General features: G+C 44.6%; 1 protein-coding gene across 4 annotated transcripts in view; it reads right to left on the reverse strand.

Annotated features, from left to right (window-relative positions):
- The window catches only part of abcc9 (ATP-binding cassette, sub-family C (CFTR/MRP), member 9), a 91220-nt gene that overhangs the window by 53948 nt on the left and 10170 nt on the right, over window positions 1–27102 (reverse strand). For all 4 annotated transcript variants that reach the window (XR_014568834.1, XR_014568835.1, XM_083758179.1 and 1 more), the window contains exons 3-16: window positions 21105–21246; window positions 20667–20788; window positions 18182–18348; window positions 16896–16997; window positions 16005–16145; window positions 15063–15248; window positions 12207–12374; window positions 10727–10882; window positions 9221–9355; window positions 8352–8514; window positions 8058–8098; window positions 7773–7915; window positions 7328–7436; window positions 3697–3804 (exon numbers count right to left, since the gene is read on the reverse strand). Coding sequence is in view for 2 of the 4 variants with exons in the window: in XM_083758179.1 (XP_083614305.1) it covers window positions 3697–3804; window positions 7328–7436; window positions 7773–7915; window positions 8058–8098; window positions 8352–8514; window positions 9221–9355; window positions 10727–10882; window positions 12207–12374; window positions 15063–15248; window positions 16005–16145; window positions 16896–16997; window positions 18182–18348; window positions 20667–20788; window positions 21105–21246 (1883 nt within the window). In the remaining 2 variants the exon portion in view is untranslated. The remainder of the gene's footprint in view (window positions 1–3696; window positions 3805–7327; window positions 7437–7772; window positions 7916–8057; window positions 8099–8351; window positions 8515–9220; window positions 9356–10726; window positions 10883–12206; window positions 12375–15062; window positions 15249–16004; window positions 16146–16895; window positions 16998–18181; window positions 18349–20666; window positions 20789–21104; window positions 21247–27102) is intronic.

Genomic DNA, 27102 nt, shown 5'->3' on the forward strand with positions numbered 1-27102 from the left:
AGTAAATTTGGACGTCCTGTTTTTATCTTTTATGTTGCTGCTGTTTTTACAGTTCCCGACACTACAATACTTGACCATAGTGTTGTTGTAGAATGAAGAAAAAACATAAACATTTGTGTTTTTTTTGTAATGCAATTCCAATGGTCTTTAGCCCTAAACAATAATGGCGGATTTGGATTTGGCCACGCCGGAAATTACTTTAAAAACATTGAATTTTGTTTTTAATTCATGACAAAACATTGAATTTTGTTTTTAATTCATGACATTCATGACATTCATTTTGCTTTTTGGAAATATTTTGGGGAAATGTTTAAAATAATAATAATAAAAAAAAAATGTAGGGACCAAAAAGTATAGGGACACCCCAAAAAATGTCCACTGTCCACACATTTTGGTCCCGACCCCGTGTTTGGAAACCAGTGCTGTAGTAAATTGTGAGCAGGCCCTCGACACGGGGATTTTACTGCGTAAGAGTTGCACTGAGGCAGCGTCTCTAGACATGGGACCGTCCGGGAGGACACGGTGCCTCAGTCCTCCAACCACCCTGAGGGCCAATTAGCAGCTAGCATGCGTCTGGTAGCTGCGAGCGCGTGTCCATGGGGAGGACACAGGATGCGGCGAGGTGCTGAGAAAATGTCAGCCACACTCACTGGGCTTCTTCACAGGGTCTAAACAGGGCCGACAAGTTCTCGTGAGAATCATGCACTTCCTGAGAGGGGGCGGGTGAGAGAGAGGACGAGAGGTAGAGAGACACACACAGAGAGAGAGAGAGAGAGAGAGAGAGAGAGAGGTTTCGCATGCTAATTTATCTGAGTTGCAATGTGACACGTCTTCGTTCACACTTTAATTTATTCCTTTAGCATTTATTATTTATTGAATTCATTTTAATTGTACATACCTTTTGTAGCTTTGATTACACTATTTCTCACTTGTTTTCCCATGCCAGTAAAGCACATTTGAATTGAACTGAAATTCAATTGTGGGACGGAGAGAGAGAGAGAGGAAAGAAAAATAAGTAATGAGAGAGTATAATTAAAAAAGAAAGAGAGAGACACGTTATCTCCAGAGTGTGGCGCTAGTGCCAGATAAATCTGTGTTATAAGCTTACAAGACAGGTCACTTCTGCCCACCCCGAAAGTGATAGCTTACAAGACGGGTCACTTCCGCCCGCCCCGGAAGCGATAGCCGTCCATATTTGAGCGGTCCTCATTCTAGGCTATGCATCGGCGCGCGATGGATTCACTTTCTTAGCGTGAGTTTATAAGGTTTCAAAGATCGTAGTTTTTCTCATTTTGAGGAGAAAAAGGACTATTACGTTTCTCAAAGTGTGAGCCCTGGCAACCTAGGGTGCCGTGTGACACAACCTCTATACTTTGTGAAAAACAGACTTTAGTTTGTACTGTACTTTTCTTTTACTGATATCTTTCAGCCTACACCAAGTCTCTTCACCAGCCGATCCACAAGCTCACAACGTGTCATGTTCCAGAATAGGGATGCCGGGGTTTAAGTGGTTAAATAAAAGTGAATTTCAATCTGTCCAAATGGAAACAGATATTCTCTGAAGTTGTCCTCGCGACATACTAACTGTACTTTAGGGGAAAAGATTGACATATTTGACATAAATGTAAGCTGCTGTAAGGTAACAAGGTAATCAGGGGTGCCGTGCATCAAAATGTTATTTACAGCAGTGGTTCTCAAACCTTTTCATGTCAAGGCCCCGCAAATTGACACTTATTACTAGCACACGGATACCAGCTCAGTGGCCTTGTGGTTAGAGTGTCCGCCCTGAGACTGGGAGGTCGGGGTTCAATCCCTGGCCGGGTCATACCAAAGACCCAGTGCCTCCCTGCTTGACACTCAGCATCAAGGGTTAGATTGGGGGTAAGTCCCTGCGACATACTAGCGTCATGTCCAGAGGGTGTACTTGTACATCAAGCTGCCTAACGCTACAGAAACAGGAGATAGGCTCCTGCCCTGTGGGCCTCATGGCTCGGCAAGGCTACTTACTTACTAGCACACGGACCCCCATTTGAAAAAGTTATGCCAGAGACCCGCACAAGAGAAGATTTGCAGTGATTTCCAACCATTTTAATTTCAAGGACCCCCAAGATTGGCATGCATTAAGCTACGGACCTCCATGTAATGGCATAGCTATCTCTGGGACCCCAATTTATATTGTAAAATCAATGTTTATTTAACTCTGAGAGTGTACAAATGTACACTCTCAGAGTTACAGATCCATGGGTCCATTTGGTTTGCTAACTATCCATCATAGCTGGGAGTGGAGACCCCCTGGAACTCCCTCAAGGACCCCTGGAGGTCCCGGACCCCACTTTGAGAACCACTGATTCACAGGGGTGGCCTGAGACAAACATGTTTGAGAAGCACTGAACTAGAGAGGGAGCTTAGGGTGAGAAATGAAGAGCTACTGCGACTCTACGAGCCAACTGGGTCACCTTGCAGGGTGACTCACAGACATACAGTATGAATGTACGTACAGTTACAGTCCCTGAGAATGTTATGAATGAGGAAACGTCCGGTCTGTATCAGGTATACAGTAAGGGTTTCTTTTCTCTGCGGAGGTGAACATTAATTGCCTTGTTATTGTGTTGTGTGCCTGAACATTCGTGGCGTGCGTCATAATGATTGAACATTGTTTGACATCTCTGAGTGACGTTCTGGATCTGTACATTGACTGTGGGTAAACGCATGAACATGTATTGTATTTTGGGGTTTTCGGGTTCACCATTTGAATTTCATACACTGCTGGTAACCAAAGCAATGTGTATGTGTGCGTGTGCGTGCGTGCGTGCATGCGCATTTACTTCATGGTTTTCTATTGTCTAGTGTGCTTATGGTTTGTTGCAGGGGTCGATTTAATTGCTAGTCAATTCAGTCCAGGTTGTAGGTGTTATTGTTAGCCCTATTTAACCCTTTACGTCAGACTGGGACTTTGAGTGGCATTTGAGCCAACAAACCACTTCAACATTCAACTGTAACTGTACAAACACTCAATAATGTACACACACACAATCCCATGTGTACTACTGTATACAGACACATTAATGTACACCCACACACACACACAACCCCATGTGTACTACTGTATACAGACACATTAATGTACTGTACACACACACACACACACACACACACAACCCCATGTGCACTACTGTATAGACACACATTATGTACACCCACACACACAATCCCATACGTACTGTATATACAAACAGTGGTGTGGACATGAAACATCTGGAGTTACAGTTCAACAAATAAAGAGTATAAATGGACCTCGTCTGTTGGAGAGGGAGTCTGTGTGCGCGCACGTGTTGTGCGTGTGTGTGTGTGTCGCGCATGTGTGTGTCGTGTTAATGAACCTCTGAAGATTACAAAGGTTAAGTACAGTTCGCTCACAATGTGAGAAGATTACAGTGTAATGAAACCATGGATGGGGGTTTGTGTGTGTGTGTGTGTGTGTGTGTGTGTGTGTGTGTGTGTGTGTGTGTGTTCATGCATGTGTGTGTGCATACGTGTGTTTACAGCAGAGGACAGTGGTACGTGCCCCATTTGTATCCCCATCCATACATCTCTCCATCCGCTGAATGACTCTCTCTCTCCCTCCCTCTCTCTCCCCCTCCCCCTCCCTCTCTCGCTCTCTCCCCCCCGTATGACCCAGTGAACTTTGACCCTGACCTTCACAGCCACGTCTTCCAGCTCGGTGGGTCTGATCTGTCGCCTGGTTGGCTGCTCGTAGCTGTCCATCTGATACCGCATAGGCTGCTTCCTGTTGATGGCCTTGGTCTGAGAGAGAGAGAGAGAGAGGGAGAGGGAGAGGGAGAGGGAGAGGGGGGGGGGGGGGGGGGGGAATGGAGCGATGGAGAAATAGAGAGATTTCAATGAGTGATGAACTTGATGCTCCACCATCAGCCTCAGTCCCTTTGGTGTGTGTGTGTGTGTGTGTGTGTGTGTGTGCGACTGTGCGTGTGTGTGTGTGCGTGCCTTCAAAGCCCTGGGGAAGTGACCCACAAGACGGGTTTCAACTATAAACTATAAATCCCCCCACGTCTTCCTGTTCCCTGCATCCATCGAGATCTCCCTTTGTCGCTGCATGGGCCATGACTAGTACCAGGCTCTGTATACTAGGCCATGACTAGTACTAGGCTCTGTATAGTAGGCCATGACTAGTACTAGGCTCTGTATAGTAGGCCATGACTAGTACCAGGCTCTGTATACTAGTCCATGACTAGTACCAGGCTCTGTATAGTAGGCCATGACTAGTACCAGGCTCTGTATACTAGTCCATGACTAGTACCAGGCTCTGTATACTAGGCCATGACTAGTACCCCCCCCCCCCCCTCCCAGGGGGGAGAATATGACACAAATATTTTCTAATGGGGGGGATCGCTTGCACATAATCTGTGTGGGTCCTTCACATGGAACCATTGCTGCACTGTATAATGGTGAAAAGAAATATGAACTAAATCTGTCCAAAATGTCACACGTAAGCCTATATACTTCCCTGTACCCTGCCCTGGCCAATGTATGGGCCATTCTACGATTGATTGACTCTAATTATAATGTGTCTCTGCTCCTTGAGTTATCCAACAGAAATAAACACCAGCGAGAACAGCTGAAAAAGTTGGCTGACAACACAACCATCTCTCTCTCTCTTTCTCTCTAACTTCATACAGTTGTGTGCGTGTGTGTGTGTGTGTGTGTGTGTGTGTGTGTGTGTGCGTGCGTGCGTGCGTGCGTGCGTGCGTGTGTGCGTGTGCGTGTGTCTCAGGGGACAGAGGGTCAGCAGTGCTCAGTGGAACATGAACCCACATTCATGTCACACTAATTAGAAACAGCCACTATTCTAATAATAATCAGCATAATAACTATTAACGGTTATAAAAACTAAGCCTGTTTATATGTTGTCGTATGACACAGTCACGCAAAAGTAGCAAATATAGATGATCTACAAGCTCATACATTTGCTATTTTAGGCTACGGTTAGAGTTCGAGCTGACTGATATGCCCATATATGGAGATAACCACACTGGACCCAGGTTCTTTCTTTCCCTATTTCCTGAAGAGCAAAGGTTTCCACCTGACGGTGACACATTCCTCTGCTGTCAGTGTCCTCTGACCATCGGCCATAGAAATGTTAATAGCCTGGCAACTTTACTGTATAAATGGGGCACAGCAAGCGGGGCAAGCGGTCCCTCGCCGCCGCCGCCAGGGGGAACGGCGACTACTACCAACGCCTACAAAGAAAGCCCCTGCCAGACTGTACCGTGATGATTACATGAAGTTTGGCTTCACGTTTACTGGGGATAAAACGTACCCGATTCCGCTGTGTATAGTTTGTGGATTCAAGCTGGCAAACAGCGGCATGGTTCCGAGTAAACTGAAGCGCCACCTTCATACCAATCATGATGAACTCTCTACAAAGGACAAACACTTTTTCGTGAGCTTGAAAGAAAAAAAGGAGAAAGACACAACGAAGCAGGCAAGTCTCTTGATACGCAGTACCACTAAGACTTCTGAAAAAGGTCTGGAAATAAGCTACCAAATCGCAGAGTTGTTGGCACAGTTAAAAATGCCACATACATTGGCAGAAACAGTAATAGCCAGAGCATTCAAACTCGCGGGGGGTGTGGGCTTGGTGCCAGCAGATCTTGCAAAGGAATTAGCAAATGTGCCGCTCTCAGATAGCACAATTGGGCGACGCATTGAAGAAATGTCTGCAGACATCGAGAGTGTTGTCATACACAAAATGATGACGAGTGGTAAATTTGCACTGCAAGTGGATGAATCAACAGATGTAAGTGGACACGCACAGCTGTTGGCAAACGTGAGATTCATTGATTGTGACGCGGATGGTGACTTCATCAGAGAGAATTACCTGTTTTGCAAACAACTACCTGGAAATACAACAGGAGAGGAAGTTTCTAGATTATGAGTTTTCAAAAATAAATTGGTGAAACGAGGCATGCTGTCTCTGTCCTTTTCTTTCTCTTTAAAGTTATTTGACGAGTGCTGTCATGTGTGTATATTGGGTTCATATATATATATATATATATATATATACACCGGTATATATACAGTATATACACACACCATATATCTAGGTGTGCCCCGAGATTTTTAGGCTATGAAAAGTGTGCCCCGGGACAAAAAAGGTTGAGAAACACTGCTCTGGAATAATGAATTAGATAGAGAGATTAGTTTGCTCTTCTTTATTATTCTGCACGGAAAACAGCCGATCTACAAGCTCACAACGTGTCGCGTTTTGTGATATTGTTAGATTGACTGTTTAATGCCGTTGGCTACACGGTGCTAATCCAGCTGGGACACATGACCTGACTGGCTGTAATCTCAGACAGGCCATGGGATTAGACGGAATGTGCTGCTCTGTGATATATGTTACTGTATGTCACCCTCTGAGTTCACACAGCGAGGTGCAACGCACACCCTTCCTTCCTTTCTTTCACATCCTTTTGAGTTACTGGCAGACTAGTGGTGACACTGGTGAAGGCAGTGCGTCTGTCCGTCCATCGGTCTGTTACCAGCTAATGTCCGGCACCGTTAACCCGGTCGATGCCTTGGCCTTTGTTAGCGCCACCAACAGGTGGATTTTTGCAAAACACATTTTTGGAACAAATTGCCTCAAATCATCCAATTGCCATCCAAGGCACAAGAAGAAAGGGCGCCCTTTTCACATTGGCCTATTATAGCGCCACCAGGAGGCCACAGAGCAGAGGCGATGATTGACGGGGCAAAGTGTTTTCCATTGCATCTGAAGAAGCTTTAGAACCAGAGAGAAAAACACCTGGCATGGCATTCTGGAGCGGACTTTTTATGTGAAAACCTCCAAAGACTTCAAATGTTGTTCAAAATGTTGTTCAAAATTAATGACATTTTAACTTTAACCCATTCTGAACGGGCACCCATTTTGGTGTTAGCATCAAGTTATGCTTTAGCTATTGAAAAATAGCAGATCTACAAGCTCATATCGCGCCACCGAGTGGCGCGATACGAGCTTGTAGGTCTGCTATTTTTTGAAAAATCGAAGAACAACTGACATTTCTAGAATCTGATCTCAGGTCAGAATGGGTTCGTCAGACCAGTGTGTGTCCAGTGAACCTCATATGAATCTGATCTCAGGTCAGAATGGGTTAAAAAGATTGTATTACTAATTTCTCATTACTCTTTTCAAAAGTATAGTACCTGGCAGGCCGGCCCCGTCTAATTCGCATGGATTTATGAGGTCTGGCGTGGTTGATAATCAATGGATTTGTGAGTCATTGAGGAGCATGGTGTGATTGAGACTCACTGTTCCAGGGAGTTTCTTGTACGTGTCCAGTGAGCTGCACATGTCTCCATTTCTCCTGCTGTCATCTCCGATCTCATCACTCTGAAGAAACTCACCCAGCTTCTGAACACTGTAGACACGCACACACGCACGCACGCACACACAGGCGCACAAATCAAATGCACACAGATACAAACAGATTAGTTATTGAGCACTGTGTTAACTGCAAAGGAGAGGACCGAGAACATAACTTCTCCCTGAACAGCGGCCGCTCCATTATTGCCAAGCCCCTTCTTCCACCTCCGCAACGTTGCCACACTGTCTCACACCTCTTCTGAGACTTACAGACACTCATTCATGCCTTCTTCACATCCAGACTCCATCACTGCAATAGCCGGCTGCCCAACTCCCTTATGACGCACACACACACACACACACACACACGTACACACAGCCGCGCACAGACCTGATGAGGGCCTTGACAGCGAAGCGGACCACGGTGGACAGAAGGAACAGCGGGGTGACCAGGATGTGGAACAGAGCCAGAGCAGCGAAGGCCTCGGACGGACTGGGAACTTTTCCATTGATGAAGTTATGGATCACAAACGTCTGCATATAACAAATATAACAAAATGCATGTTGTCGTCTCGACAGTTTCACGAAATGATGGCGTTTTTTGCAGTAAATTCAAGTCGGCCACAGCCTCTCGGAAGGGCCGGTTAACCCAATGAGTGTGTTTAGAATGGCGTACCGCGAGCACGGCAGCGATGGGGATGGCAGCGTTCATGAAAACTGCAGGGACACAAGACAGAGAGAGGTTAAACACCTAGGAATACAGAGAGAGAGAGAGAGAGAGAGAGAGAGAGAGAGAAAGAGAGAGAGAACAATAACCAAAGACAGACAGACAGACAGACAGACAGACAGACAGACAGACAGACAGACAGACAGACAGACAGACAGACAGACAGACAGACAGACAGACAGACAGACAGACAGACAGACAGACAGACAGACAGACAGACAGACAGACAGACAGGTCAGTAACTGGACATGGAGGTGTAGAGGGCGAAGGTCTTCAGACAGGTGAGCTCCTTCTCGCGGGTGTCCTCCACGCTGTCACAGAAGATGTTCTCCCAGGCGTACAGCTTCAGCAGCTTGATGCCCTTCAGGATCTCCGTGGTCTTCTTCAGGCGCTCCGTGGAGTGGTCCTTTTAAAAAGGTACACAAGATGGGTGACATTCGGTCCACGTGTTCACATGTTCGTATCGCGCCACTCGGTGGCGCGATATGAGCTTGTGGATCTGCTATTTTAAAGGGGTTCCCGTTCAGAATGGGATAAGGATAATAATAATAATAATAATACCCGCCCCTGGTATAGAGGGGCGGGTGCCACGGGGATCACAGCGTTGGATCATAGTGGTTCGCCGATCTGCTTATCTACAGTATGCACATGGTTGGAGGAAGAATTGCTGACTCAAAATGTGTTGCCTAATAGACACAGCGTGTTTTTAAGGCCTTTTTTCATGTCCATGTGCCTAGGTAAGCGCTGTAAGGGAAGCGTACCTGAAGGCATTAACATTCCTTTCTGCATTCTTCGGTGGTCTTCCTCCTCGTCTAAACCTACTTAGAGTGCATTTTACGACATAGTATATCTTCCGCGGGGTTTCATGTAGCATAGCTATTAGCCTAAAGACACTTTCCAGCAGTATTGGTTCGTTTGATCTCATTTCAAAATGTAGTAGCAAGTAGTTTTCCCTCCCGTTTAATATCTGGTTAGCTTGGCCCAAATCTACTCATTACATTTACCCAGACCCGGCAGCAGAAAGAGGGTATTATTATTTGCGTTATCGGACGGACTTGAGAGACGACAGCTAAACAGCAAATGCATAACATGTACATTATCATTCTACTGACCAGTGAGCTCTTCTGTGTGTTTGCCAGCTTGGTGGCGATGAGGTATTGGACCGGTGCCAACAGAACTATGACAGACGCTCCGATTAACGCGCTCCATCCCAGTTTATTGTACAGTAAGATCACTCCCATCACGATCTGAGCAGGAAGAGGAAGCAGTTCATTCACACTAAATATGAAGAGGAAAACGCTTATCATATATACAGTAAGATCACTTAAAATCTTTAACACCCCGGGCAGTTTTTTTTAAGGTGATTGGTTTAATATGTACATAATTTGCAGTGGCGGTCCGTACTGAAATAAACTGGGCCTCAACAATCTAGAGACCGTCTGGGACGGTCGCGGAACGGCCGCGCGCGTGCAAGAACCGACCTCCCCCCCACACACACACACACACACACACACTACGGCGTAAGAACGCACATCAACGTTATTATACTGGAAGTCTGGAACAACGAAAGCACACAAACAATAAAAATAGGCTGCAGCCTGTCAAGTGTCAACCTGTCACCGGGGGACTAAACACACACACACACACACACACACACACACACACACACACACACACACACCGAGAGAGAGAGAGAGAGAGAGAGAGAGAGAGAGAGAGAGAGAGAGAGAGAGAGAGAGACAGAGAGAGAGAGAGCACTCGGCAGCGCACACATTACACCCAAGTAGGCACTGAGTTTGAGAGAGACTCGGCCAGTGAGCACCAGCCACAAGTTCACAACAACCATAGCGCATAGCCAGCACCCAGCCCGCCCGGGTACTCACGTATAATTCGTTTTTCTCCCATAAAACGATCAATAAGCTGCATCGTATCGCATTATCACATGTAATATCTTATTCCTTACCATGGCTGAAAAGGGCCTTGACTGTAAATCCACCACCACAGTCTGTTCTCCTAGTCCAGCCATTTTCCGTGTTTGTTTGTGAGTTAAATCTGTTCATTTAGTGTGCTCAATCAACCCCATAGTTGGGAACTCGCGCAGAAAGTTTCAAACACCCAGTTCTCTTTTCTCAATATATATATATATATATATATATATATATATCAATATTTTCCCCCAGCGATGGGATCCAAGCAAGACGTTAACGTCACCAAAGCCCAGCTAGCTGGCCCTGGCACTTGAAAGTAAACGCCCAGCAGAGCAAACTCGAAATTTGATTGGCTAAGGAACCTGTCAATCTCTATATTGCTCCCATTCATTTCAACAGCAAGGGGATTCAGTGGCGTTTCTGAAGGCCTGACGGTAGAGATTTTTATCCGGAGACAACACAAGGAAATAATCTCATTGGTTTAAAAAAAAACAAGCGCTGTTGTACCTGCACAGAATGCACGCACGCGCACACACACACACACACACACACACACACACACACACACACACACACACACACACACACACACACACACACACACACACACACACACACACACACACACACACACACACACACACACACACACACACACACACACACACACACACACACACACACAGTCACCTGCACTGGCATGGCCCAGAGGTTGGGACACAGGAAGAGGAACCACATGAGCTGGTTGGTTTCTATGGCGACCAGGTTGTTGATCTGACCCAAGGTCATTTCCCCCATGGACATGTTGGAGGTGGACAGACGCAGGATCTTGTTGTAAATCATCGCCTGGTTCACACACACACACACACACACACACACACACACACACACACACACACACACACACACACACACACACACACACACACACACACACACACACACACTACAATATTAATACAGCTAATAATAAACTAGGGGTGCAAAAGTTAATTGAACAAATCGATTTTATGATAATAATAATACCTTTTCACAATAATGTATTTTAATAAAATCTAAATCTACAAGCTATATATATATTTATGATGTGACATATTGTGAGCGGGTAGATCACCTACTTATACCCAAGTATAAAATAGGGCTTAAGTGGTTAATCAGACTAATTCATTGAATGTGTAAAACTAAAATTAAAAAAATCATTAAAATAATTGTGCATTTGTCAATTAATCCAAAAAGTAGGCTAATCACTAAGTTTACACACATTGGATGGAGTGATCCACAGTGTTGTTGTGTTCTAAACCAGTGGTCCGGGGACCACCAGTGGTCCTTGAGGGGGCTCCAGGTGGTCCCCAGCAAAATTATGGAGAGTTGGTAACCAAATGGACCCATATTACCGTAGATCTTTAACTCTCAAGAGTTACATTATTGTTAAGTCTACAACAATTAGAGAATGTAGAAGAATGGTTATTTTGATCAACATTTGCCTAGTTATCTCCTAATGCTACCAACAAAATAAACAAATACAATGAACAAAATATTCTTTAGTTTTGGGTCTGAGAGGCTAAACGTCATCAAACGGTGGTCCGTGGATCCAATTTCGAAAAAATTATGGGCCTTAATATGGTCTAAACCCATCAACCAGATTCAGCCTCAGAGTGAAACTATTGCACATACTGCATATAACGTTCATCATTGGCGTATGCCTTAGGGCTAAAAGAGTGAACTTTGACCTCTCTATAATTAGACATCCCATTGGTACCTTGAGGACAATGCTACACATCTTGGTTGTCATAAAAAGGTTGATTTGACACATTACAGCCTCAAGAAAGATCTGTCCAGAGCAGCGTGTCATCATAGATCAACGCCTCGCAGTCCTTTCGTCAATTACACGAAGCCTTGAATATATATTTCACATCCCCGAAACAATAATCCAACATTCGAACCCTACATACATGGTAAAACGGAGTCCCGCAGGTATATATACTCGGATCCGTCCTATCCGTTGTTCTACACTAAATATCTTCGGCGAGAATAGCAGATCTACAAGCTGACAACACGGTGTCAGCTTGTAGATATGCTATTTTGGCCGAATGTTTCCCCCCGGAATAGGGACGCTCGGGTCTGTGTGGTCAATTAAAAACTACATTTCCCATGTAGCCCCTTCTCTCACCAGCAGGGCTCCCCGCAGGTTGATGCCGGTCTCTATGGTGACGTAGTAGGAGGCCTGTAGGAAGGTCCTCTGTAGGACCAGAGCCAGGAAGAGAAGGACGGCCAACACCGACGAATTCTCCAACAGCTCCGAGGACGACATGAAGTACACGCCAAGAAAGGACGTCGTCTGTGCACACGCACGCACACGCGTGCACACACACACACACACACACACACACACACACACACACACACACACACACACACACACATTTTTATGGGTCACAACTCGAGTAATAATTGCACTTTCTTTTCCTACAACAAAACAAAAAGTATTTCAAAAGATTTTCCCCTCACAATTAAATGCACCACGAAGGGGCGCATTTTGAGCTTGTAGATCTGCTATATTTTCACTCGTTTTTGGGGTCCCGGGCAAACAAGTAATATCACTTTTGGACAAAAACATTTGGGAACCACTGCTTTAGATGCAACAAAATGCTTTTTACCTGCGATAGTGCAAGAAGTGACATGGTGAAATAACGTGACACAGAGAGTGGACGTTTCCGGTCCTCAGACCATCATCAACACAGAGCCTCAGTTTTCATCTTTCAGTGTGCGAGCCTTTTTGTTGTTTATGGTAAATAAGTGGGTGGATTCTTTTTTTTTAAATGTTTTGTAGTATACTGTGAGAAGAGATAGAGGGGGTAGAGGTAGAGTGAGAGCAAAGGGAAAGAGACAATCACAGCTCACTTTGCTATAAGTCTGTCGTGAATGGGATCGAGTGAATGACGTTTAAAAATGTTGGCTCAGAGGTATGCACTACACACACTTACTGGTATGCACACACAATCCTTTTTAAGAGAAGGTAAATCTCTGCTAATGGCTAGTGTAAATGAGAGGGGGGGGGGGGGGGGTCGAATGGGAGACACACATTAGCTGATTTGTCTGCATCAATGCAGGCATATTTGGGCCGAGCATATTTGGGCCGAACAAATAATTAGAGAGAAGAAGAAAACGGCAGGTTACATCACTTTATTTTTATTTTTTTTGGTTTTCTTTTTGTAATTATTTGTTTGGTCCAAAATATTGTGTTTGTTGTCATGATTTGTCACGACTCGAGTTGGCTTTGTACGACGCTTATAATGTCTATGGGAAAAACGCTCTATACAGACATCACCAATTGTCATTGTACATTGTACCCAGTACACATTGCAGCCAGTACAAACACACACACATTGCATGTCAAAGTACAGTACAAAAAAGACCGGTCTGATGTTTTGCAGACATGACCTGTGTTAACCTAGTGTGTGTGTGTGTGTGTGTGTGTGTGTGTGTGTGTGTGTGTGTGTGTGTGTGTGTGTGTGTGTGTGTGTGTGAGAAGGTGTGAGGTGAGTGGTGAATTTTCCACGTCAGTGAGAAATGCACATGCTGCCTCTGCCTCTCTCTCTCATTACCCAGCAGACCTGTAGACATGCTGCCATGGAAGACACAACAACAGCATAGCTTCATAGGGTAAAAGCGAACCACTGTCAACGACACAGCCTAATAAACTGAATGAAGACACAACAGCGTAGCTTCACACTAGGAGAAGCCATATCATTGTCAACCACACAACCTAACAGACTGAATGAAGGGTTGCTGTTGTCATCCTGCAGGCATCTCTTTCTGAGCTAGCACTGTGGAAAGGACAACTCATCTATCATACCAACTCTTAACAGTGTCTTTCCCCCAAATAGACTGCATTAATGGCTTCTGTTAGTCACCCCCCTCCCCCCCCCCCCCCCTCTCTCTCTCGCTCTCTCTCTCATATATCATGTTTATTTTTACAGACCCAGCATGGCCTTATAAGAACAGATAATCTCTGGGATAATCTGAGTTGTTTCCTCTGCCAAATGGACTGCCATAGTCTGTCTGTTCCCTGTCTGTGTGTGTACAGGATACACAAAAATGATGTGCGCCCCCTCGCCATTTTCTACTGCCCCCTCAGACATTTCATCCTGGAGCCGAGCCTGCTTAACCACTTAACTGTCGTCTTAGAGAACTGGACTCGGGTTACAACTGACCACTTTTTCCATCTACACCAAAAATGTAGATCGTCTATTTTTGGCTAATATAATGTTCCCCCCAGAATATGGAGGAATGGAGGATGCTGGGGTTCAAGTGGTTTGATAGCAGCTGGACTGAATTATAACCATCAGTTGAAACTATGGTTCCATTTACAGTACACCCTGCCTATGGTCTGGAGTTGAGAGGTTCGGGAGGACGTGTGAAGACCTCTAGTCTGAAGCGATCTCGTCTCAGGGATTAAAATGCCGGTGATATGGGTCACACGCCTGGAAGTGAGTCATCCATTGGCGAGCTGAGCCATGCACCTATAGCTACAATCTAATTGGTCAGACGCCGCCTGTGTGCACGTACGGTTGTGTGCAGCGTGCGTGTGCTAGTGTGAGACTCACAGTGAGGTCACACTTTCTGTCACTGACGCAATGAAACGTACTTTGCACGTGCTCGCTTTTGCGTGCACACACACAGTCATGCTAGTGTATGAGCGATTATGAGATTAAATTTCCACCTGAAAGCCTATAACCCATTCTGACCGGGCACCCATTTTGGTGTTGGCATCATGTTATGCTTTAGCTATTGAAAAATAGCAGATCTACAAGCTCATATCGCGCCACCGAGTGGCGCGATACGAGCTTGTAGGTCTGCTATTTTTGAAAAATCGAAGAGCGACTGACATTTCTAGAATCTGATCTCAGGTCAGAATGGGTTCATCAGACCAGTGTGTGTCCATGTGGAAACCTCGTATGAATCTGATCTCAGGTCAGATTGGGATAAAGTGGTACGGACACAACAACACACAACCACACAGTACCTCTTGTGGTTTGACGGTGGTGTTGCTGCTGCCCAGGTGTTCCACGATGCTGGAGATGCAGAGCGGCCCGGCGAAGCCCAGCAGGTCGGCCAGGTACCGGAACGTGCTGCTGAGGAGGATGGGCCGCCCGAAGGCCCGGTACATGGAGCGCCAGATGGACGGAGACGCGTCCGGATCCTCCGGTGTCTATATGCACGGGGTCAAAAGGGGGACAAATGTGGAGAATTACATTACAGTCACGGTTAGTGTGGCAGAAAGATAATTGCGTTTAAGGGTTACTGAATTTGCAGTTGCAGTAATATAATGAGTATTGTCCCTTCCCTAGTCGAAGGTTGATTTGAACCAATCTATAATGGTAGAGCACTAGTAGGTCGGGAGTCGGGACTCATTTGTGGGTCGCGGACCAATTTTTAGGGGTCACGAGTAAATATCCACCTTTTTTCGTTTCCTAAAATATATATACTGTGTAGGGCGGCCGATATATATTATTATTTTTATTATTATTATTATTATTATTATTAACGATTATAAATAGTTTAAACAAAAGAATCACAACATTTCATCAATGAAAAATACCATGAAATTGTTTCTACGGTACATTTCTAATGAAAATCTTTGTGTTTTGTCAATTGTTTCATGGCCCACAGGTTGAGAACTGGAGTAGGACGCCTGCCGAGGTCATGAGGTGAGATCCATCCATCCGTCTTCAACCGCTTATCCGTAGTCGGGTCGCGGGGGCAACAGCTCCACCAGAGTGCTCCAGACTTCCCTCTCCAGAGCAACATTAGTGACTTCCTCCTGGGGGGATCCTGAGACGTTCCAAGGCCAGTTGGTCAATGTATTTCCTCCAACTGCGCCTTTGGTCTGCCCCGGGGTCTCCTCCCAGTGGGACGTGCGATGGTAAAGTAAAACGTCATGCCGGTGAGTGACGGCCGGGCGTACCCTCTGGTCTTCGTAGGCGTCTTTCAGCCGCAGGTAGTTGGTCAGGGCTCTCATGGCGATGGGCAGCTTGCCGATCTTCTTCAACTCGATGGGTCTCTTATGAGCTCCGATGATCAGGGGGTTCATCCACCAATACGTGGCCTGGTGATGAAGAGGAGAGAGAGAGATCAGAGGCCTTATGCACAGTAGAGCAGTGGTTCCCAAACTATTTCATGTCAAGAAATTGACACTAATTAGCCCGCGGACCCCCATTTGATAAGATATGCCAGGGATCTGCGTATTATAGTGCGGGTGGTACTGGGAGCTGATGGTGTGGCGCTCCACCTCAGCAACCCGTCTCCCAGGGGTCTAACGCATTCTAGGGAGGATAGACTCCCATGTTATCGGCTGATACTGACAATAAGCCTCTTCAATCTACTTATACTTACTTATTGCAATAGTAGAACATTGACCCAATACTGAACTGCATGTAAATATATGAAAAGTCCACTATAGGGTCCATTGGAGAGATATGGAAACTTTCTGCGAGAAATATACCATAGACACCAGCTTTTATATTTTATACCATAGACCTTTTATATAAATATACCATAGACACCAGCTTTTATATAAATATACCATAGACACCAGCTTTTCGCAGTAGGAAAGCCTGTTTTAGCCTGTATTCACTACTTAGTGCTCTGATCCGGTCTAGAGCTCACCTACTGAACCCGATAATGTTCACACACTGCTGCGGGAGGTTGAGTGCTACAGGTTAAACCTGGTGGGGCTGACCTCCACACACAGTAAAGGATTCCGGAACCAAACTCCTGGACAAGGGGTACACTTTGTTCTTTTCTGGAGTGAACAAAGTTAACTGACCACACGTACTGTTATGTACATGTACTGTACCTTGGATAGCAGGTTGACAAATGGCTGTAGGAAGCGAACACCCAGATCTTGCAGATCCTCGGGTGGTTTCACCTTCTGAGGGTTGGCGAAGAACACGTATTTCTACACCGAGACAAAAGGGAAAAGAGAACAATGTGAGTCAAACATAGATTGGTATCGTCTCAATTCTATACAATCGGAAAACATTTTGCGAAAATAACATTCTGTTCACCCATTCTGACCTGAGATCAGATTCATACGAGGTTTCCACTGGACACACACTGGTCTGATGAACCCATTCTGACCTGAGATCAGATTCTAAAAATGTCAGTCGCTCTTCGATTTTTCAAAAATAGCAGACCTACAAGCTCGTAGCGCGCCACTCGGTGGCGCGATATGAGCTTGTAGATCTGCTATTTTTAAATAGCTAAAGCATAACATGATGCTGACACCAAAATGGGTGCCCGGTCAGAATGGGTTAAATAGGCTACAGTACATGGGGTTTAAGTGGTTAAAATAAGATATACAAGTAAATACAAAAAACTTGTATTAAACAGCGCCATAGTGTGCTTTGCCACAACCAGTAGATAGAAGCTAATTGAGGTGCATTTCCATTCTGTTTAGGATTATGGGAACTTAATTTATGCATCTGCTACCACACTTGAATGATGGGAAATATAGTAATTCAGTTTCCGGAGTTCGGACGGAGATATTTTGGTTACGTAACAACGGAAATGTTCGCTCTAATCCCTGGAACTGTGATGGCATGGTGGTCTAGCTATTCTCTAATTAAGTTTACAAACTTGGAATTCAAAACGGATAAGTATAGTTTAAAGTATAGTGAGTCAATCAAAATGAAATTAACAAACAGAGATGTATCCAGTATTACTTTCTAGACTCTAAATCAAATGCTGCTTTAGGTCAGTAGTTCCCAAACGTTTTAGCTCAAGACCCCAAAAAATAAATTACGTTTGCCCCGGGACCCAAACTAGTGAAAATAGCAGATCTACAAGTGCTGCGTTGCGAGCTTGAATTTTCGGCTATTTTCACTACTTCTTAAACATTTGTTTTCTGATTTATGGAATTTCTTTGATTTCTTCATGAAATCACTGAAAAGATCATTGCATTTTATTTTTAATTCATGGAATTCTTTTTAACTTTTTTGGGAAAGTAATTTTGTATGTTTTTAACTTTTTTTTAAAATAATAATAAAAAAAGAAAAAAATTTAGGAAACCAAAAACAATGGCTCCCGACCGACCCACTGCTGGCCCGACCTTTGATCCAGGAAGTGAAAGCAGTGACTCACCCTGACGCGGATGACGTTGAGCTCCACGGCCATCAGCAGTCCGTAGAGGAGCACCAGCAGGGAGGTGATGCAGAAGCGCAGGTGTTTGGGCCTCACTCCCGTCTCCGCAAACTTCCACAGTTTGATGGACTTTGTGATGAAGGCCAACACCCAGTAGATGAACAAGGCTGGAGGGTATACATTTTTGCGACACGTTTTCATTTGTCAATCTTATATATATCGGCTGGCGTAGACGTTCCGGGCACTTACGCTGCCAATCCAGCCTGACGGCGTGTCGTGGGTTCGGTCCCTTCCATACGACCCCTCTCCCCATTTCCTGTCAGAATACTGTACACTATCAAATAAAGGCAGAAAAAGGCCCTAAAAATATATATAATAATAGCAGATCTGCAATCTAGAGCTAGTAGATCGGGTATTTGTTGTACAAAGAAGTACAGAATATAGGGCTCAAGTATGTTGTGTTTTTCTTTTCTTTCTTTTTTTTTTGTTTACAAATCAAACCTTGAAAACAATATCCTATAATATCAAGTGTTTTTTCTTCGCCTTGGCGAAATGCAGTGAAATGCATGCACAGGCATTTAGGATTCATGCACTTTTGCATGCTTTTTACTACTGGAGGTTCCGGTTGCGTGACAAATCAAATCTGTTCAGCTGGACAGAACATCTGCTTCCATATTTTGGCAAATCCGACTCTGTATCCAGGAAAGATCATGGTTAATGTGACACCGCCTCTGGTAAAGAAGGCAGTGCAACAGTATGTCGCCTTAATGTCTGGCTGTTAATGTCAACAGCCAAATGACACAGCCTTCCCATAAAACAGAAGGAACAGTCCTGCACTTAAACCCTGTATAACCTAGTCAAACGGACCTGAACTGAAATTGAACTTGCAGTCTTCTTTTCTTTTTATATACACCAAATCTCTTCACCAAAAATAGCCGATCTACAAGCTTACAGTTCATTGCAGTATGAAATGCCTGAACATCCAATTTCTGAGCAGTTTCTACGCAGCTACCACCAGACTGTTGAACAAGGCATACACAACGTGTTTTTAACCATGTGAAATATCCTACAGTAATGTTTTTTCATGCCACACAAACTGGTCTTTGAAACAGGACTTTAAGGAACACTGTACCTGCTGCTTTTTACCTATATTTTCAAAATAACATGTACACACCCACACCTTCATGTGATGCATTTGATTGATTGATTGACTGACTGACTGATTGAATACTTCATTAGTATTAGTCAAACATTTTAACCGTTTCAGTTCATACGACGAGTGAGGCCGTCATAAGGATCCCGAAAGATTAGTGCCTACGACGTCTGTGGACGTCCTAGCGACGTCCTAGTGACACGGGGCGAGATAAGAATATTCAGAATCTTTCCTATTTTCTTTTTTGGCATTTCGCTTTTCGCTTTCCGTATGCTAACGCTCTGTGCAACTATTAGCTTGTCATTGACTCCCATGTTGAAAGAATGACTCGTATCTCCTAATCCAAGGCGCTCTCCGTGGTGATGAATGGATCGATATGCTGGCGCTTCATTTCTGCTCCTCATCCGTCTCTCCCGCAAAATATGAACGCTTTTTGGAGCGTAAAAAAATAGATTAAGATGATCGGGGATGTGAGGTCACTTTGTAAAGTCAACTTTTTTAGGAAAGTGTTTCCGGTTCATGGCTTTCAGAGTAAAAGCGATCAGACAACTCTGGCACCCCGGAGCTTCTATTTTGATGCACTTCCGGCACTGATTGTGCCAATTAGCATGGGGGAACAGTAAAACACAAAGGATAACAAAACAAGTCCTGGGGACTTGTTTCACAAATGCTATGAATATCACATTCACATGCGATGTGCACACCCTATCTGTAGCTGTGTTGTATATCTGTATTTGTTCTATTTAACCTGTTTTCTATCCCTTTCCCTTTGCTCTCACTCTGATGATGGAGCGTGCACGAAAACAATTACGTCACCCACTGCCCTGCATCTTTAAACCCGTGATGTGATAAATATACAACTGATTGTGCAAACGTGGCCTTCCTGCAGAGACACTGAGCAGCAGTAATGGTGGTATACCGCTGACGTGATGATTAAACAACGGGGGGGACTGCCCATAGATCCGAACATGCGCTAAGGTTGTCGAACATGCACTGCTGGTTGGCGAACATGCGCTAAGATTGGCGAACATGCGCTGCTGGTTGGCGAACATGCGCTGCTCCCGTGCTTGCGGTTATGTTTAGGTTAAGGTTAGAGATTTCGGAACAATGGGAGGTCGGAATAATGACATGGCACGGGGTCCCGTTTGTTCGCCCTGTGAGGTGTGCCGTTTTGTATTCTGTTTTAAGTTTAAGTGAAGTCATCGTAAACTGTCCTCCTGAGTTTCCTACGGGTACTTTGAGAAGAGTTCTGCATATGCAGAACTCCATTACCCGGCGTCCTGACACAGCGGTAATGGTGGTACACCGCTGATGTGACGATTATATACCTACCCAGCAGTAGTTTGGGGAAGTTGGAGGTCTCTATGTTGTGGTAGTAAACCACTGACGTGATGGCTGCTATGAAGCCCATAAACGCTGGCATGAAGAGGTGCAGGTGGTCCGTCAACATCATTCTGGTGAGAGAGAGTGAGACGGTGAGTGAGACACATTAACTTGGATAAATCAGATTCCATCTAGAAAGACTTCCATACGATGATAAGAGTATTGGGTTATTTGTACAATGCGGTTCTCCTTGCTTCTTGTTGCCACTGACACAGCGTAAGAACAAAGCACAAACAAAAAGCTGGTGAAAATATTATCAGGTTTGCGGCGCCATCATTTATATACTGTATATATATATGCTCGCGCAGATGTGACCGCCGTAAACCTCCCACGGTGTCAACCCATTAACGTTGCGTCATTTTGCATTTTGCAAGTCTCGTCGCCTACTTGTTGGAGACGATGCCCTCGGCGATCTCGCAGACGTGGACGAACAGCAGCGAGAAGGTGAGGATCCACCGCAGGTTGTGGCCGGGGAAATGGAGCCATGTGTTATGATGGATCTGTACCTTAGAGCTCTGACTGCCCCAACCTGAGAGAGAGAGAGAGAGAGAGAGAGAGAGAGAGAGAGAGAGAGAGAGAGAGAGAGAGAGAGAGAGAGAGAATGAGATCATTTTGTTTCGTTTTTGTCGCATTCCTGAGCCACTAATTTGATGAACGGCGGAGTCTCCTGTTGGAAACTTGCTGTAAGGGTTGAGAATGTTCCGTGGTCACAAGAGCGGAAGTGCTGACCATGATGTAACTCCTATAGCAGAGTAAAGTCTTGACTAAAGATTTGCAGAGTAGATTAGGTCTCGGATTTAAAGATGGACAAGTTAAAGATAAGCTTAGTTGTAAGGCTTAGGTTTATATTCTTATACGGACTTGACTGAAGTTTCTAATGCGACAGAGAATGGTTCTGGCAAGATGCCTCATAAAAAGGAGGGGATGACGTAACAACGTCAACCCTGACACTTGCGAAGTCTCGAGACATTAGCATCTTTTCTGCCACAGAAATGTGACGAAAACTAAAAGTGGAAAGAAAACCTGGGCAAATGAGCCTGGAAATCTGGTCTAGGAGTGGGAGTGAGCCTTGTATTTTGCTAACCAATAACAGTGCAGAGGAGTGTGGCTCCAAATCCTCAATATAGGAGAGGTGTGTAATTCTTTTGGATGAACTACTCCTTTAAGCCATATATACTTTGTTGACCAGAGACGTCCCGGGGTCTATACTTTTTTCGATTCCGATTCTTTTTTCCCTAGACATCACAAATGTGATCATTTTCGGCGAAGGGATTTAATCTCCTCCTCCTGAAAAATAGCCCCACTATAAGACACCAGGCAAGCAGATGTCCTCCCGCCTGGTCAGTGCCTTAAGCCCCGTTTGATACACACAAAAAAGCTAATATACAAGATTGCTGGTAAAGCTGGCCTCAGATGTTAGATACTGTGTAGATGAACAGTGTGTGTGTGTGTACTGTGCGTGCGTGCGTGTGCGCGCAGGGTGGGGATCAAATCAGTTCACATGGTGTGGTGGTGGGAACATGGCTTCCTTGGCTGCAGATAGAAAAATGGTTGGCACACGCTTGGTACTGTCTGCATTGGTATCAGTGTGTGTGTGTGTGTGTGTGTGTGTGTGTGTGTGTGTGTGTGTGTGTGTGTGTGTGTGTGTGTGTGTGTGTGTGTGTGTGTGTGTGTGTGTGCCCGAGTAGACGATAAGATGACTTCCTGCCAGGGACCCCCATACAAGATTTGTGTTGCTACTATATTTCCGAAATGTCATCAAGAAAATGTCAAGATCTGCAAGCTGTGAGCTTGTAGATCTGCTATTTTCGAATCTTCATCGATGAGGTTCCGACACATCGAGTGGGATACACCTATTACGACAGTAGGTTGCAGATTACTATGAAAATATATTGCCGTCTCCATTCCATATATGAAGATCACGACACTGACCTCATAAAACCCTGGATAGCCATACATGGAGAAGACTGGATAATCACCTCTAGATCTGCATATATGGAGCCGGCCAGCAACTCTACATCTGACCTCAAACCTCAAACCCTTAGATCTCCATATATGGAGCTGACCTGTTTGGAGCTGACCAAAGTATATATGGCTTATATGGAGCTGACACTGCCCCCACTGCCACCCTTAGATCTCCATATATATGGGGCGGCAGTGGCTCAGGGGTAGAGTGACCGGATGGGAACCGCAAGGTTCCCAGTTTGAACCCGGGCGGGCTCCCCCAGAGTAGTCTCAAAGTGTCCTTGAGAAAGACTCTGAATCCCTAATTGCTCCCGATGTGCAGGTTGATGCCTTGCATGTTGTCCTCTGGGATCGGTGTGTGAATGTGTGTGTGAATCTCTGTAAAGTGCCGTGGATAAAAGCGATATATGAATGCACCATTTACCATAATATGGAGCTGACCTGTTCTGACAATCCATATGTTGATCTGACCTCATCAAACCCTGTACCCTCAACACACGCTCCATTATGGCCAGTACAGAATGTTTTTTCCCTTTCTAAAAATGTAGTGGAGTCAAAAATACAATTTGACTTTGAAATGTAGTGGAGTGAAAGTATCTACAAATACAAATAGGTCTACTCAAGTAAAGTACAGATACTCAAAGAATGTACGCTACTCAGGGTAAATGTACTTTGTTACTGTCCACCACTGAGGGCATATTACTTTAACGTTCATTTGGTTTCTGTCGTTAAACCAACTGGAGGACACTCTGGGGACACCGTCTATCTATAATAAACAATCCAAACCAGGAAGCATTAATTAGTGAGTCCTCAGGGAAACAGCTGAGTCAGAGTTCAGAGTCTGAACTTCCCAGAAACCATGCACGCACGCACGCACAGTAATATAACATTTGTAAATGTGCAAACAAACACACACACACACACACACACACACACACACACACACACACACACACACACACACACACACACACACACACACACACACACACACACACACACACACACTATATATAAACCACACATTAACAGTAAATCTTAGTCATAAATCCCCAGAGACTGAGTAAGGGACACCACAGTCACACAGTTACATTCAACCAACCAACTGTTCTTCTTGCCAACCGTCCCTTGAAATATGGACTCGTACCTTATTTGGAAACGAATAGATGTGTCCCTTATTTAACTGATGCTGTAGGTAAAGATACTTAGGGCTGTCACGACTCACGATTACTCATTTAAAAATGCTATAAGCAGAGGCTACATTTTTTGGGGAGCGTTCTACCCATTGCTGTCTGTCTGAATACCAAAATAAATTAAAATAATAAGGTCATTAAAAAGTTGACATATTATTGCTTATAGCAGCTTTAAGTTGACGGTTAATTGTCACACAAATAATTGCGATTAACAATTTAATTGTGCATTTTTGCACATTGGAACGTTACAATTTGTATCCGTTTGACTTTTAGGCTTCGTAATGACAAATTGTATAGGGCAGATAGATATGACAAATATATTCAAATAATTCACAGGCACATTTAATAATTTTAAATATACATTTTCTTTAACAAAAATGTACAAAATAGTTGAAGTTGGAAGTGATGAGTTGTAACTATAGTTGTAGATGCTATTTCTGCTAATCTTTTTTGAAAATGTATGGACATTTTTCAACATGGAAACGATTGACGATTATGCAAAAATGATTGGTATTACTATTATCTCAAATAATTGATCATTGGTATTATCTCAGGTGATTATGCAATAATTGTGACAGGCCTATATACACTTTGTTCCTTATTTTGGGGAATCAATTAATGACATACATCATGATCTGACATAGTTCAGACATACACTATAATAGAGGTTATTAAAACAAAAACTGTACATATATACAGTGAGATTTTTTTCTTTCTTTTCTGGGCATCCCTTATATTATTTTGCTCAACATTCACCAAAAGGGGATCAGCTAGCTTCATGCCTACCTCCATCATACTGCTGAGCGCTTATGTCTGGGAGCCTGCACGCTCCTTTTTGGCCCCTGAAGTTTCTACAGTATGCCACAATGCACGCAGACACACACACACACACACACACACACACACACACACACACACACACACACACCACTGGGCTTGTATATATGCAAGACAAAGTGCATGTGTGAGGACGCGGAGATTATTGGCTAGATAAACTATAGCCAGAGTGACATGTTGTTGACTCCATAGCATATAGGTCTATACACTTGCAAAGGATGTTCTTTTATCATCGAATGAATAAACAAAATCACTTAGGTCTCTAACTGTGACCATATCCATCGTGTAATTTATGACCATGTCAATGGAAGGTGCTCCACTTGTACGCTCCTCAGCTTCGCTCCAGTAGATTTCATACACAGGCCGTTTCTATTGCTTTTATGATCCTCTTTTAACCCAGCACCCCAGCAGCTGATGTCAGCTTTAATTTATTTTCACCTCGCAGGTTTATAAGGTAAAAAAGTGTGTGAAATCCGTTTTCGTGCATTGTTCCCATCATGTCATCATGGGGTGGGGGGTGTTTTTAAATTACTTTTATTTCTTACACTTTTTTATATAGAGATCCATAAAAACATACTTTTGTAGCCTAATAAATAATAGGCTATATAGGCTAAGCTATGGGATGCTGGCCTCCGATATCTGCCTTTCAGAAATCACGTCATGTTGTGACATCCATGAAAAAAGAACAGCACCACGCGTGACGTCATGTGGCGCGTGGCAGCCAAGTCTATCGACTTTTAATGTTTGCATTAAGCAGTGACGTCATGTTGCAGCCACAGTGCCTCAAGTGTGTGTTTTTTTTTGCAAAGAGCCGCAGCGTGATTTTGTCAGTGTGCGAGCCTCTTGTTATTGTTTGTATAAATGCAATAATCAGGAGTTGCAGGACAGTGTGCACTCTGGGTGGAGCTCTGCATTGGCCAGCAGCCAGCTGCTACGTCTCTGGTGGTTCTGAAGCAGAGTAGCCTACGATGGTAGTTTGCCTGTAAACAATCTATCAAGTAGGCTATTTAACCGAAACAGAAATAGCATCTATGAAGAAAAAATAATCTGCGTCTTGAGGCCAAAATATCTCTGTCCACATGAAAACGTATTACGTAAGAAAACGTATAGAAATTGTCTGCATTTGGGTGCTGACCACATCAATACGTGACAGGGAGCACTTGAAGTAAACTACTGTCATGGTAATCTACACTGTAAAATAAATCCTCAGTCATTAAACTTACAGAGTTTAAATTAAAATAATAGAGAGAGTTACAGACCTGTGACACTCCATTTGGACCATGAGAACCACTGGCTTGAACCAGTTCAAAATCTATCTTTCACCCAGCTGGAGGACAGAATAGCGAGTGTGTGTGTGTGTGTGTGTGTGTGTGTGTGTGTGTGTGTGTGTGTGTGTGAGCGTGTGTCTGATACAGCCACTTTAGATGAAATGAACATATAAGGAATAAAATCCAAACCCACGCACGCACGCACGCACACACGCATGCACGCACACACGCACACACACAAGCACGCACGCACGCACGCATGCATGCACGCACGCACGCACGCACGCACGCACGCACGCACGCACGCACGCACACACAGAGAGAATCTTTTAAAAAAAAGTTCAAGTCCGTTGCTCTCCCCAGGTTGGCGGAGGGTGTGTAGAGCCCAGGATCACATTAGATGATTGACACAGGGTTGAAAAGAAAGTTGTTAATTAGTCTAATAGTCTAGCAATTACTGTAATGCGCTTTACTCTGCAGAATGAAAAAGGCGGCTAATGCTACACTCATCAGTGTTGAGTGAGCGGTCCAGGCACCTAGGCCGGTAATCCAGCCTGACGGCGTGTCGCGGGTTCGAGTCCCGAGCCCTTTATTGATAGGGTACAGTCATTTTTGGACAGGAAAGGGGGAGAGAGATGGGGGAGGAAGACATGCGGAAAAGGCTGACGGGCCTGGGACTCGAACCCGCGACATCAGGCTGGATTACCAGCCTATGTGCCTCGACCGCTCAGTCGCAGCCCAGGCCTCGATTGGAGGTTTCCCACACTAACGACATACAGTATACTGTATACTGTATACACGTATAGGCTTTCCCAGTCTAAATGAACAAGTTTTGGATTGGTTCTCTTCCAATGAACCAATGAAACCATACTTAGTTGACCGATGTGCCCCAGGGTTAGTTGACCGATGTGCCCCAGGGTTAGTTGACCGATGTGCCCCAGGGTTAGTTGACCGATGTGCCCCAGGGTTAGTTGACCGATGTGCCCCAGGGTTAGTTGACCGATGTGCCCCAGGGTTAGTTGACCGATGTGCCCCAGGGTTAGTTGACCGATGTGCCCCAGGGTTAGTTGACCGATGTGCCCCAGGGTTAGAATTTCCCTCTACACCAAATCTCGCTCGCTG

Source organism: Protomyctophum parallelum (assembly GCF_964188405.1).
Source record: "Protomyctophum parallelum genome assembly, chromosome: 22".
NCBI lineage: Eukaryota > Metazoa > Chordata > Actinopteri > Myctophiformes > Myctophidae > Protomyctophum > Protomyctophum parallelum.